The following is a 15,021-nucleotide window of genomic DNA, read 5'->3' on the forward strand; positions in this document are numbered from 1 at the left end:
CTGTGCTTTGCCTTGAGGGCATGGGGGCTCCCGGGGCGAAACCCAGGGAACTGACGCCGAGTCCCAGGGAAGCTGGCACGGAGGTGGGCTGAGAGGGTGGGTGGGGATGCGAGAGGCAGAGGGGCTTCTGTCAGTCACCCAAGTGAGAGAAGTCACTTAAGATGAGAAGCTCAGGGACTCAAGCTGTATGGGAGCGGGGAGAGGCACTGGCGATTGATGGGAGACGACAGAGGGAGGCAGCCGGTGGCAAGTATGTGGGTGATGGTGTCAGTCGCTGAGACTGGGCACAGGGGCCTCCTGCTGATTTCACTGTGTGATCTGAGACAAGATACGGACTCCTCTGGCAGCAGTGACAGCCGAGCCCGGGCCGTTCCAGGAACACATGAAAACGACTGCAAAAGCCTGCCAGCCAGCAGGCCCTCTGCTGAGGCCAGCCGGGGGCCTCTTAGACTCTCCCCTCAGTTGCCACAAGGGAAGGACTGTGGCTTGGCATCTTTGCAGTACTCCCAGTGCCAGGCACACACCCCCAGACACCTTCCACACGCCCTGCACATAGCAGCCACACACCAACCACATGACATCCACAGGCCAACCACACCCCTTCACACACCCTCCACACGCCAGCCACACACCAGCCACACACCACCCACCTGCCACCACCACGTACTATCCAAACGCCTTCCCCATGCCATTCACATGCCATCTGTAGGCCACCCACATACCTTCTTCATGTCATCCACACACAAACTACACGCTATTTCCATGCCATCCATCACCTGCCATGTGCCATTCACACACACCTACATGCTCGCCATCCGTGTGCTCAGCCTCTCCTCCCAAATGAGAACCAGGCACCCACTTGGAACCCCAAGGACATCCCAGCCCTGCCAGGGCCCTAAGCCTCTCATTTCCACGAAGACACACTCCCCCTCCCCCATGGCCCTGCCAGCTACTCACCTTTGCAGGTGCAGCCCTCTCGGGTGATGACCTGTCGGCAGATCCCACAGGGCTTCACCTTCTTGAAGGTCTTCACCTTGAAGTGGTGAGTCTTGGGGGCCTCCAGGTCCTCTGGCTGTGGGAGGAGAGGCACAGAGGTCAGGCTGGGCTCCTGGGGAAAAAGCCGGGAGACCAAGGGAGAAGCAGGCCAGCACTGGGGGAAGAAGTGAGAGCCCCTTCAGCCGTGAAGGGCCTGAGCCCATTTCTGGAAAGGAGGTGCCCATGGAAAAAGAAAGCTATGGGTGTGACCCAGACTCCCAGACAGCGGTGGGGCTCAGACAACCAAAAACCCCAGCATCCAGGCACCACAGGCTCCTCCATGGTTTCTTAATCACTTTTTCTGTATTAGCAAAGTGCACTGATTTTAAACGTGCTGCTCAATACAATCTGACACATGTATGCCCCCTGGGTTCACACCCCTGGAGGCTCCCTGGTGACCTTCTCAGTCACTATCACCCCAAGGTAAGCTCTATTGGCTTCTGTCACCAAAGACCCATTCTGCCAGGTTTTTAAACCTCATGTGAATGGAATGGCACCGTATATACTCCTCTGTCTGCTTCCTTGACTCCGCAAGAACCTGTGAGATTCTCCCCTGCGGTCACACAGAACAGCAGCGCCCTCCTTCTTGCCACTGCATAGTACTCCCCGTGCGCATGCAGCTAACTTCATCCATCCCTGCTGACGGCCCTCAACGTCTCACCCCTGTGAGTGCACTGCCCCTCAGTTTTCTCTCGAATCCTCATTATTACTCCCTGCCTCAGCCCAGAAGTCTTCTTCCATCTTTATTTCTATTTCCTCTTCTTTACATTATGAAAATATCAATAGGTTAAATATCCTTTAAAAAATTTTCTTTTAGCTGCATGCAGCATGTAGGATCTTAGTTCCCTGACCAGGGACTGAACCTCCACCCTGCACTGGAAGTGTGGAGTCTTAACCACTGGACCACCAGAGAAGTCCCTAAATATCCTTTTTAAAATGACACCACCACACACATGGGATGAGAGTCAGGCTGGCAGTCCAAACCTTCTCTGTGTCTGGCTTTCTGTGAGCTCTGGGCCAGCCGCCAGCCTACCACTAACAGGGGCCTCAGTTGCCCCCTCCAGACAGTGCAAGGTTGGGCTCCACACCCCCTTGTGACCACAGATGTAAACACACTCTAAGTCACAAAGTCATCCACGCTGCTTAAGACCCCCTCCCTCCTCCCACCTGCAGCCCCCAGCCCAGGCACAGGCTGTTCTGAGGACACCCCAGGAAATCACACCCTGAGTGCAGACGCTGCTCCTCTCCCAGGCACCTCCCCCTGGTGTCTGACTGGATTCATTCCCCGGCTCAGGCAGCAGGGGCCAGCAGAGCATAGACACTGATGCTGCCCCACTGGCTCCCCAGGCACAGAGCTTTCCAAAGCCCCCGGCACACGCATTGGCACACACAGATGCGACTGCACACCCCACCATTCCAGGGAGAAGGTTCTTTTTCTCCAAGTCCCCCTCCTAGCACCCCGGTCTGAGCCTCCCAGCTCTAGGTGCTCAGGGGACGGCTGGCAGAGTCCCAGAAAGTTTTGATAGCAAATAGACATACATAAATGTATGCAATGCCTGTAGGTTGGAATACAAACCCAGCATGTTCAGGGCTCACAGCTGAGAGCCCTGTAGTGCTGAGTCCTGGGTAAAGGAGATGGAGCCATGAGAGACACAGAGAGAAAAACAGATGAAAGGAGAGGCAGAAAGCCAGCAGGGAAAGAGGCAGAAAGACAGAGAGAGGCAAAGGGAGAGAGAGACAGAAACAAAAGAGGAAATACAAAGAGAAACAGAGACAAAGAGAAAAGCAACAGTCAGAGAAAAAAAAAAGAGGATCAAGATAAAGGCAGAAACAAAGGCAGAGACAAGCAAGCACATACAGAGAATGAGAATGATTAGATGGAAACACAGAGACTATAAAGGGAACCAGTCTCAAAGGGGAACAGACAGACAAAAAGGACACAGGAGCCAGCTTGAAGGGGCTGCTCAGATCTGGGAAGACGTGAGCATCAATACATCATGATAGTAGTGATTCATCAAAATACATGCTGACAGTAATGGCAGTCCATACTGATATGTGAAATAAGTGAAAACACTGAAAGGCTGGTGAGGAACAGAGCATTTACGAGGCTCAGAGCACCTCCCCACATCATGCTTATAAATTACAAAGGGGAAAAAAGTAACTCTGCCTGGCAGGCTCAGCTTTAATCAAGTGATCAAAGCTAACGTCACCAGTAAGGGGATAAGTGGAGATCGTGCGCTAGGGAGGGGATAGAGTGAGAACAGAACATCACTTCTGCAATACTCCTGCCAAAGACACACAAGCTGAATCTAATCAAGAGGAAGCATCAGACCAACCCCAACGGAGGGACAGTCTACCAATGAAGTGGCTTATAATCTTCCAAAGTGACAAGGTCACTAAAGTCAAGGAAAGGCTAAGGAGACTTCCAGACTGAAGGAGACTAAAGAGACCTGACAACCAAATGCCACCACTGATTCTGAACTGGATTCTTTCCACTCCCCTAAAGGACATCAGGAGGACAATTGGCCGATCTTCAGCGGAGACCAAGGATGAGAAGGTAGTCACTCATCAGTGGCAATTTTCTGACTTGGATGGCTGTGCTGGGTTAGGTAGGAAAAGTCCTTGTAGGAAAATAGGGCCGTATTCAGAGAGGGTCGGAGAAGGCAATGGCACCCCACTCCAGTACTCCTGGAGAATCCCATGGATGGAGGAGCCTGGTGGGCTGCAGTCCATGGGGTCGCTAAGAGTCAGACATGACTGAGCGACTTCACTTTCACTTTCATGCATTGGAGAAGGAAATGGCAACCCACTCCAGTGTTCTTGCCTGGAGAATCCCAGGGACGGGGAAGCCTGGTGGGCTGCCGTCTATGGAGTCACACAGAGTCAGACACGACTGAAGTGACTTAGCATAGCATAGCCTTCAGAGAGGGTACGGCAATGGATCAGCTACTCTCAAATAGTTCAGGGGCAGCGGGGAAGGCTCTCTGCACTGTATTTGACACTTTTCTGAAGTTTTAGATGGTCTTAAAATTCAAAGAGACAGACAGACTATATGTTGAGATGGTGGGGAGGCAGAAGGGAGCAGAGATAAAGCCCAGAGCCGAGACAAAGAGAGTAGAGGGTAGTGAAGCCAGCAGGTGCAGGAGCCCAGCTGTGCCCGCTGTTGGCTGGACCAGGCAGCAGGACCCAGGTTCTGATATTCCAGACACTTTATTCTGGGAGCTTCAGCTGAGGTTGGGGGTGAGGGGGTGGACTGAGAGTGGGGGCAGGGCACTGCCCGGCTCTGGACTTGACCCAGTACCTCTTATCCCACACCAGGAGGGGCAGGTGAGTCCTCTCCTATTCTGAGGTCTCACCTCCCGTGTTTTCCCATCTCAGCCCCCTGCTGGCGACCTTCCAAATGATCTCTGTCACTGACCTTCCAGGGAGGAGACCCAGTCCCTTGTCAACTGCAGTAGCCAAGGCTTAGATGGGAGGAGAAACAGGGAAGGGATTTGGGGCTCAATTTAAGGCATGTTGGAAGGGGCATGCAGGAAGCCCTAAAGCCCAATCATCTCAAGCCTACTCTGCCCCCGGAAGCCTGCCTCTCCCACCCCACTAAGTCAGCAGAGCTCCCCATACCAGCGTATCTTCCAGCCTTATCTGCCTACGACCCCAAATCTAGCCCTTTCCCTAAAGCCCGGGGAAAGAGGCCTCCCCACTAAAGCAAAGTCAGGGCAGTGGAATCTGCCCAGTAAACAGAAGAGGAGCAGGCTGGCCTTCCAGGCTGACCAGCAAACACCCAGACTTCTCCCCTGGGTCCTGGGCTTGCTTGCTCTGCTTGGACAACTTCATAAAGTCTGGTTTACAAAATCTCCTCCCCCGTGGGCTTGGAGAACAGACATGAGGTTCAGAAAACACGCTCTCCGGCCTTGCTCACGGCATCTTTGAGCTGCCCTGGGTGATGGTCCGTCACACACCTGTCCCCTATATCCACCCCATCCTGGTTCTCTGGCTAAAGGATCTCTGGGATCTCTGGGATGGGAGTCTAGAGACCAGCTTTCTAGACTGGCAGTCTTGGGACCATCAGTGGCCTTCTCCGGGCCTCATAGTCCCCAAATGGAAGTGAGGGGTTTGGACAAGACAGCCTGGGTGTACACAGTATCCGGGAAACAATGGGCCAGTCTGAGAGGAAGGGACTGTGGGATCTAGGGGGTGGGACTTGCTGACGTTTACAGAGAGAGCACTGTCTAATGGGGCATCACCCCTCCGTGAGGGGCTGGGCAACCCCAGTGGGAGTGAGGAGGCCAGCTGGGCCATGCCCAGGAAAGTGACCCCAGGTCATAACCTTGACTCTGCCAGCATCTCTGGCTATATACACTGGGATGGCTGGTAATCTTGTTACGAGTCATCCACAGAGGTCTTAAGATTTCCTGGGATGACGGAGGAGGAAGTATAGGGTAGAATATCTTCAAATATCTGAAGGAGCTGTCATGGCTGTGAAGTTTCTAAAGGCAAAACAAAACCCCAGTGGGTAGAAGGTGCCAGAACTCATGATTAGACAGGAGAAAAGAACTTTCAAACAATCATAGGTCAAAATCCAGAGGAAGAAGATAAACGAGGGTCTAGCACCTCCCCTGCCCCGCCCACGGTTACTCTCCAGGTACAGGCAGAGGATGAGAACGGAGCCCATAAAGCACCAAGCTCAAGGGTAACGGCTTGTTATGACAATAAGCATCATTTTCCCTGACAAGTGGCAGACAGCCTCACAAAGCTCACTGGCCCCTCCCTGGCCGGATTAGCTCCTAACGGACCTAGGGAAAATTCAGGGCAGAAGAGGCCCGGCCACGGCAGAAGCTGCCTGGTCTGTCCCCGGTCCACCTCTCTTGAGAGCCAGAACTCAGAAAAGGGAAAGGGTCCCAGCTGAAGTCATTCTTCCCCACCCTCCAAGCCCAGAGCCCTAGCCCGGCAACAAGCCCAGCCAGCGTCAGAGGGCTGCTCTGGCCCTCTGGGGGAATCTCTCCCTGCCCCCTCCCCACTCTGTTCAGTCACGCTGCTGCCAGAGGGGTGTGGCACATCTGGCTTGGGCAGCCTTGGCGGGAGTTCTTGGCCTTGGGGTGGGAATGGTTGTTTACTGGCTCCTCCCTGCCCCGTGGGGCAGAGCGCAATGGAGTGGGGGTGTGACGAAAGGGGACTGATAAGCCTAGAGGTCCTCAGCTCATGAGCTCCTGACCCCGAAAACATCCCCAGCCCTGCCCCACTGGGCTCCCTGGGCCCCACACTAGGAGCCATGGATGACGAGGCCAGAGGACAGAAGTCGGCAAGCCGGTAAGCCTCGGGAAAGAAAATCACGATAAAGCAGGCCCCGGACAAACCTGGAGTGTCATTCAGTCCTCTCCCAGCAATCCACCCCTCCGTGTCTCATCACCGTCGGCTGGGACACCAGGACCTGGTTGGCATCAGTGCTTATTTCTGTGAGGAAGACTGGGACTCCCAGTGGAGCTACAGGCTGGAGTCTGGGACACTCCCCCCCGCCAGCACCACACATGCAAGCTCCCTCCAACCCCATCTCACCTTCACATACGCCCCACCCCACCAAAGTTCCTCTTCACCATCACCATCACCCCCCAGCCCCTAGCCAGCTAATGCGCTGACCGTGTTCTTGGTCGCTCCGGGTGGAAAACTCTGAGTCACTCTCAACGCCTCCCAGCCCTCCACCCTCCAATCCAACCAGCTGCCAGACTCTGTAAATTTTGCTTCCTAAATATTCTCTTGGCCCTCCTGTGCTTTTTCATTCCATTGCCTTTGCCCTATTAGAGGCCCTGTCACTTTTTTTGCCTGGGCACTGTTGCCTGTGGCAACAGCCTCCTGGTCTCCCTCCGCCCTGCACAGCCTCTAAGGTACACAGCTTTCTGGGGTCACCCCCACTCTCTGCGAAAGGCTTCCATGCCTTCCTGAGCATCCACCATAAAATGTGTGCTCCCTCCAATCAGCAGGGAGCAGCCTTGGTCCATACTCGGCCCACCAGCCATCTCAATCCCCATGCCCCATTCCCTGACTCCCTGCCTTGGATCCATACCTGAGCCTTGATTCTGCCGTTCCCTCTTCCCAGAATGTCCTTCCTGCCTCTCAGCATGTCAGGCTAATAGGCATCCTTGAAAGCTTCATTCAAACCTCATCCCCGAAGGGAAATCTTCCCAAATAACATCCCCACCATCCCTTTCAAAATCAGTCTCTCCATACTACTTTTCTTTTTTCATTGTAGAATGTTTAAAAGCTCTGGAAAAGATGGACATGCATATGCCCTTGGCCCCGACTCACTGCTTGTGAGCATTCTGCCACTTCTATCCACCCTCTGTCTCTGTCCCCTACCTCAATCCAATATAATCCACCCTCAGGAAATTCGACCTCGCGACAATAGCATTATCCAACATTCAGTAATATATTCTGATTTCCCCTTTTGCCACAATAACACCCATTCAAGCTGGGTCTTTGCCTTTGTTTTTATTTTGGACTCAGGATCCAGGCAGGATCTTGTATTACGTTTAGTTGCTGGGTTTCCTTCCTCTTCTTTCATGTGGACACATGACCCCACCTTATGATTGCTCTTTGATGACGCGGACTTTTTTGAAGAGCCCAGGCTGTTTTGCAGAATGGCCCTCGGTATCTGGATGTATCTGATCATTTCCTCATGATTCGATTCGGGCCAAGCGCCACCCAGCACCCCTTCCTTTCCTCAGTCATTCGTGCTTGGCGCCCCGTCACAGCGCCCTGTGCAATCCGACTTGTTAGCAAGGTGACCCCCGGCGAGTTAATTAACCCCTGTCTGCCTCACTTTACTAATCTGTTAGTGGGCTAATTGTAGCAACCATCTATAGATTGTGACAATGCCTGAAAAGCCACCGGAACAGCGCCTGACACATAGTAAGCACTCACTTAGGCGTGGACTCTTGATTTGTGTTGTCACGCCTGGGTGTGCACTGGACTTGTCCACCAGGCACACGCACCAGAAGCACAGCATGTGCTTCTGCTCCGTGTCCACTGTGTCTAGAACAATGTGAGCCCAAAACACGTCAGAAGGAGCAAATCCAATGGAGTTGTTGCCTGACCTCATTCTCTGCAGTGATTTCACCCACTGCCACTGTCCTGCCCTCAGGGGACAGAACACGGGTTCAGGGGGTCCTCACAGCTGAGGAGCGAGCTCTCCTATGCCAAGCAGCCCTGGGTCTCCAAGGGAGGAAAGATGCAGAGAATGGCTGTAACTGAGCTCCCCATGTGACAGAGGAGCACGCAGACGCTTGGGCAGCCCGGATTCTGCCTGGTGGCCTTCGGCCCCTGACAGGGCTTCCTGAGCTGGCCCATCTCTCACCATTGGCCTGCCTCTCTCTCTCTCTCCCCACTTGGCTGCTTTATAAACCATGTCCCAACATTTTTGAGCATTAAGCCCCGGGTCCCTTTTTGTGCTCTAACATGAAAAAATCAGCTCCTGGAGTGGGAGGGCACAGTGAAGGTGAAAGTGTTAGACGCTCAGTCGTGTCTGACTCTTGAGACCCCACGGACTGTAGCCCTCCAGGCTACAGGAGTTCTCCAGGCAAGAATACCAGCATGGGTTGCCATTCCCTTCTCCAGGGGATCTTCCCAGCCCCGGGATCAAACCTGGGTCTCCTGCATTGCAGATAGATTCTTTACCATCTGAGACACCAGGCACAGAGATGTGGGTGGTCTGAAACCCCATTAACGGGCCTGTCCTGATGGCGAGGGCCTGGCACGGCTTCCCTCACTGATTCCTCACCGCGACATCCTACAGTGAGGCTGAGGATGCTCTGGGGCACCAGGGAAGCCAGGACGGAATGAAGATTCAGATTCATGTCTGTCTGAGATAGGGTCCCCAGTCCCTAACCACGGCAGTACCACCACTTCCGAAGGTGTGTCAACAGCTACCGCCTGTATTATCTGGAGAAGCCCAGGCAGTTACATTGTCAGGACTCCTCTGCCCAAAGGCCATCTTCTGGCCAACGTTTACCCCATCTTATCTTTCCTCAGTTATGCTTACTTCCTGCGCTTGGATTTCTGCAGTCTCAACTTCATCTTTGGATCTAGTTTAAAGTTCACCTCCCAAGAGGAGAACATCTCTTTCCTGATATGTCCCTCCTTCTCCCTCAGTCTAGGCGAGGTCTCTCCTTAAATGTCCTTACAGATTCCCTCTTGGATAATATCCATCTTACTGCAATCATTTGTCTGGTATCTTCCAGCTTCTTGAAGAAAGTGGGCACTCCATGATCAGTGGCGAGATAGGTGGAGGGAATATGGGTGGGTGGTGCTTAGATGGCAGCGCAGTGCTTCCCTAACATCATTTCCCATCTCTGGGCTGCTGGTCACCGACCCCTCAACCCAGAGGTGCAAAACCCCCAGCCCATACCCTTCCACTTTTCAGGAGCACTGAACCCACCATGGCCCCCTGGGCAGGCCACTTGCCCTCTGTGGGACCCCTTCGCCTTGGCCAGAAACTGGAACTAGCCATCCTTGCCCTTCCTACCTCACAGAATTACAGTGAGGTTCAAACGACATAGTGTAAGTCAAGGACCTGGAGACAAGGAAGGCACAGGGAGGCTACTTGGCTGCCCGGACCACACAGCTAGTAAGTGGCTGAGCCAGGATTTGTCCCCGGAATCCGTGCTCTGACTATGCATGTTGCCTGCAGGAGAAAGCCTGCATGTTCTGAGCCTTCACACTGTCCTCACACCCCACCTGCCCTTCCCAGGAGATCCCCAGAATGGAAAGCCCTGGATGGGGAGGCGGGAGGGCCAGGCCCTAGTTGTGCCTCTAACCTTGTGTGGCCTAGAACTGCACCGTCGTAGAAAGGGAGCTAACATTTCTTGAGCCCTTACTGGGGGAGAGACACTATTCTAAAATGTATTGGCTCCTTTAAAACCTAACAACCCTATAGGTAGGTGGGGAAACCAATGGAGAAACAGAGATTTGAAGTCACCTGCCTAAGGTCACAGAGCTCCCAAGTGACAAGGCAGGATGAAACCCAGGCACTGCTCTCTTGGCTGGCCTGCCATCCTTCCTCTGAGCACCACAGAAAAACAGTACCGTATTGCTCCCTGACTTTGGGCCTCGAATGTCATGTTGAAAAATTTTACAAAGGGGTCTGTTTTATTTCAGACCTTGTTAGTGTCACACCACCCAGCCTAGCTCCCAAGCCCACAGTCAGGAGGCCCCACGGTGGGCATAACCCTACAGGCCAATGAAACTCCAAAGACAGCGAGTTCGGGACCGAGGGATCTGAGTTGGGTTCACAGGGCAGGAGTGCACGCCAGGCAACCGGGAGCTCACAAGGACCCTCTGACAAAAATGTGTGCTTAGCGCTGGGAGGGACACGGGCTCCAGAAGAGAGAACACTTCTTTGTCTGCAGCTGCGAGCAGCCTGAGAGGACAGCATCCAAGTTCCTGTGAGAAACTCAGGATGAAAAGTCAACTGATGAGCCAGAGGCCACACGGCTCACTCAGCACAGGCCCAGCGCTGTACTTGGCCCCTGGCCGTGCCTTGTGGCTCTCTCAGCCCCACCTAATAAGCCCTCTCCCAGGGCCTGCAGCTCTAACACCAAAAAACCTCAATTAATAGGCATGTAATTATTTTCTAAATAAACCATACTTGAATATATAGTAGCAAACAATGGGAGCATTTGATGAGAAAATCAAGTTACGCATGATATACAGCTACGCACCTCAGCTAATAAAGTGGTTTTTATTCCTACAGCTTGTTAAAACTATGTGCTATGGACAGATGACTCCGTGGATGAAATGTGTGCAGCTATTCCTGGGGAGATTCCACCCCGCCAACACACATCAGACCTGGGATGCAGGGCATCCTATGAGCCAAGCAGGGTCTTGTGGAGTGGGATGAGGGACCCACATTTACTGAGCAGCTACTATGTGCTGGGTACCTGGTTTTCTGATGCATGTCATCTCTGTCCTCACCCCAGCCAAACAAGGTGTGTGTTCTTCTCCCCATTTTACAGATCAGGAAACTGAGGCTCAAGAAGGGAACTGTGATAGCCAAGGCTACCCATCTGATAAATGACAGGAGGAGGATCTGAGCCTAGCCCTGCCTCGTGACAAAGGCCACCCACCTCCCACCAGCAGGTGCCTCTCAAGATGGGAGCAGCCCCCTTGTCAAGGTCTCCAGGACCTCTGTATCTCCTCTCCATAATTTGCACCAGCTAGTCCTCCCCTCCCTGCTACAAACTTATACCCCAACCCACAGAGGTCCATGCAAAAAGGAGGAAAGTTGCTGGGACAACTGCACGGGAGGATCCGGGACAAGAAGTTTGATGGGATCAGGACTGTGCCCCAGGACCAGTCCTCGCCGCCCCCCCAGACTTGGGCCCACCCTGGTGATGGGCATCCAGGCCAGAGCAGGATGGGGAAAAGACATCCTCCTCCCCAGTCCACTCCACCAGCCTCTTCCACCACCACAGAAAGGCGCCCGCTGGGTTGTCCCATGAAGCTGGAGAGGGACGGGGGCCGAGAGTCACAGGAGAGAGGACAGGAAAAGGAGGGGGGAGAACCTTAGAGAAATCGTAGCATCCACACCAGCCCTTGGTCCCCAGTCCCCTCTCCCAGCTCTCGGGGAGAGGAGTCACCTGGACAAGGCACTCATGCTCACCTCTTGGCACCTCCCCTCCGTCACCCTCATTTCACCCCCCAGGGAAACTGAGGCTCACAGCCACGAGGCACTTTTCCCACAGCCTCTCTGCTGACGTGGCCTTGTCTCCATCCACAATAGCATCACCCCGGAAGTTTAACCACCAACCTTCCCGCCACAGGCCTCCCTCCCTGCCCGGCTCCATCCTCAGCACAGTCTACAGGCCTTCCAGAGGTGGGCCCAGGGAGCCAGAAGGGCCTGGAGAGATGAACTTGGCCATGGCTCCCATTATACAGATGTGGACAGCAGCCCAGAGAACCCCGTCTGTGCAGGACGCTCCAGACGCCTTCAGTCTGTTACTGAGAGCCCCACACGCCACCCAAATGCCCTCATCCCAATGCTCCTCACTTCCCCTCTCTGCCTAGGTCTGATGTCCCGCTGTTGTCCTTCAGCCTGGGCTTCAGCCTAAGCCCAGGAGGGTCCTCCCCAGGGCCGGCTGGAACAGGGAAAGGGCAGAGAAGACCACATCTGGAAAGGGCAGGGAAGACCACATCTGGACCCGGGACTGAAGCGCCATCCCCCAAACCAGCCGGCACTCTCTCAGAGACCAACATTAACCTCTGCCAGGGAAGACTTCCTCGCCCTCCTGACCCTTGCATGCCTTCGCCCAGCCTGACAGCCCAGCCAAGCCCCTCTGAGGAAAGGGTCTCCAGCCCCTGCCCCCTCCAGCCGTCAGCCCCCTCTCTCCCTCTGACAGGCCTCAAGACTTTTAACCCTCACCGTGTGGCCCCAGACCTGCCTGCCTACCCCTCAGGCACTCGCCCGACACACATCTTCCCAAATCTGGGGCCAAGAAAGGGGAAAGACAAGGCCGTGTCTTCCTCCTCGGGACTAGGGGGTGCGTGGGGGTGGTTCTTGGTAAGGGTGGGAGGGCTGTGGAGGAAGAGGTGGCAATGGTTAGAAGTTGAAATTGGGATAAAAGTGACGGAATCCAAGCAGAACTTCCCTCCAGCCAGGCTTCTCCAGATTTCATTTTCTACGTTAATATCCCTTGTTCCCCAGGCCCCCTACCATCGCGCCTTCCTCAAACTCTGAGGCTGAGCAACTTGAGGGGTGACGAATTTCCCCCCCAGTGCAGGGGAGGGGTAGGGTGGGAGTGGGAATGGAGACAGGAGAAGCTCCAAAAAGAAACCAACTTTGTGATGGCTTCTTTGCCTCACAGCTCCTGGACTCAACTGGGGGAGAGGGCAGGGGGGTGGGGGGGCTGGACCGACCAGCAGAACCGGGGCGAGGGGATGGGGAAGGACTCAGGCTGAGAGTCTACTCAATTCGGTCCCTCAGAGGCAGAAAGGCCCCCTCCTTCACAGCCAGCACTCCCCCCACCCAGGCTCTCAGCATCAGGCTAAGGTTGAAGGGACCAGGGTAGGGGCTTCAACCTCCTAGCTAACACAACCACACCTACCCAGAGCATGCAGGATAGACAGATCCATGTCATCTTCGCTGAGTGCTGTCCCTGGGGCCACGTTGGGGCTGGCGGATGGTCCCCCGGAGCTCACAGCCCCCACAGAGCAGGCAGACGGGAGCTCTGAGTCCGCAGCGGCCTCGGCTCTGGCTCAGTCAGCATCGCTCGCCCTGCCTGCCTCCAACTCACCCTCCCTCCCCCTCCTCCCCCCACTCCACCCCTTGTCCCAGCCTCTTGTCTCCTCCCGCCTCCCAGCTCCACTGGTGGCTTGCAGGGTCTGAAGCCTTTGCTTTGCAAGGGGTAAGCAGAAGGCGGAACAAAGGGACAGCTACTGGAGACAGCCCCTCCCCCCCAAACCTCCCCTGTACCCCCAATCCCAGACACCCAAGCCCTGTGAGCTACCGGGCTGCTCCTGCCTTCTGGTTTGATCCAGCACTACTGGCCAGAAGTCTGCTTTACCCCCCACAGATCCCTACCCCCAGAACCCCGATGGAGGGACAGACAGACAAGCGATGGCACAGCCGGAACTGTGGTTCTTCAGGCCCGTCCCATCTCCAAGGACACACACATGCCCTCCTGCCCTGGGAACACACTCCCTTGCACACACTTAGCTAGGTCGGGCTCTGGTGCGCGTTCAGTGAGCTCTGAGCCTGCACCTCACTCGACTCAAGAGAAACCAGGCCTGGGATGGCTGGAAAATGGCCCTGCCCTTGGGGCTGTGAATTTCGTTCCAACTTTTTCCTACTTTTTTTTCTCCCCCCTTCTTTCTTTCTTTTCTCCAAACATCTGTCCCAGCCCTTCCTGCCCTTCCTAAAGGAGCCCCGCTCCAGGCTCCCGCGAGAGTCTGTTTTTCTTGACTGTGCCCTGGGCCAACATTTGGTTTGCATTTCCCCGCTTCCTCCTCCGCCTCCCCGGCTCCCCCTCCCAGGGCCGTTTTCACCTCCCACCATTCCACATGCCTACTTCTCCCGACCGCTGTCCCCCCTACTCACTCCTGCCAGCCCTTCCCTGCCCCCTACCACCTTAGCCCAGGGACTAGAGTTTGGGGTCCAGGGTAGGGGGGGAAGACGAGGGGTACAGATTCCAAATGCATTCCCAGGGCTCGCTGCAGGGGAATCCAACAAAATCTGCCCCGCGCCTTCATTGTCTCAACTCCCCCCTCCACCGTCCCCCCAGAAACTTTCCTCTTTGAGCTCTGGCCACAGCTGGACCAAGCGAGGGTGGGTGGGGCTGGTGAATCACCCACACTATTTTTTTGGAGACTTCCAGGGGAGGGAAAGAGGGCTCAGCCCCACCCCCTTCTGTAGACACACACACACACACACACACACACACACACACGCACACCAGGACACACAGTCCAACTCACACAAACACACAGAATGCCGAGGACAGGGCCCCACCCAGAGTAGGCACTCTGAGACCATTTTCTTGGATTGAGTAACTTGGCAAGAAAGTCCTCTTGCTTGAGGACTTATGCACACACACCAGCGTGTGGTACATGCCCTGGGCCACATGTAAAAAGGGTTATGCATCCCCTGCTTCTCTCCCCGACTCACCCAAGAACATGCCTTCACCACTCTCTGTCAGCACCACACGCGGTGCCATCCCAGCGTAGCGTCTATACGACCAGCCTCTCCCCTCAGGTGGACCTGTCCAGCCAGGTGTACTGGCTTCCAGCCCACAGTCCAGTCAGGACATCTACCTAGGAAACCCCAGAACGAGAGGGAAACATTCACACTTTGTCTGGGGAAGGGCTGCCATGTGTGGAAGCGCAGGTTGTGTACTGCACAGAGGACTCTCCTCCTTGGCGATTCCGAGAGGTCAGGGGAGGACCCTATAGCAAGATGTCTCATTCCGGTCCCTCCTGGGGCCGATGCCTGAGTTAAGAGTC

General features: G+C 54.9%; 1 protein-coding gene across 4 annotated transcripts in view; it reads right to left on the reverse strand.

Moving 5' to 3' along the window:
- TNS1 (tensin 1) overlaps positions 1-13,272 on the reverse strand; it is a 217,392-nt gene extending 204,120 nt beyond the window's left edge. For all 4 annotated transcript variants that reach the window (XM_055573427.1, XM_055573426.1, XM_055573425.1 and 1 more), the window contains exons 1-2: positions 13,128-13,272; positions 958-1,072 (exon numbers count right to left, since the gene is read on the reverse strand). In XM_055573427.1, the coding sequence (XP_055429402.1) occupies positions 958-1,072; positions 13,128-13,160 (148 nt within the window). In that variant the 5' untranslated portion in view covers positions 13,161-13,272. The remainder of the gene's footprint in view (positions 1-957; positions 1,073-13,127) is intronic.
- Between the last annotated feature and the right edge of the window lie 1,749 nt (positions 13,273-15,021).

Source organism: Bubalus kerabau, chromosome 3 (genome assembly GCF_029407905.1).
Source record: "Bubalus kerabau isolate K-KA32 ecotype Philippines breed swamp buffalo chromosome 3, PCC_UOA_SB_1v2, whole genome shotgun sequence".
Classification (NCBI taxonomy): Eukaryota; Metazoa; Chordata; class Mammalia; order Artiodactyla; family Bovidae; genus Bubalus; species Bubalus kerabau.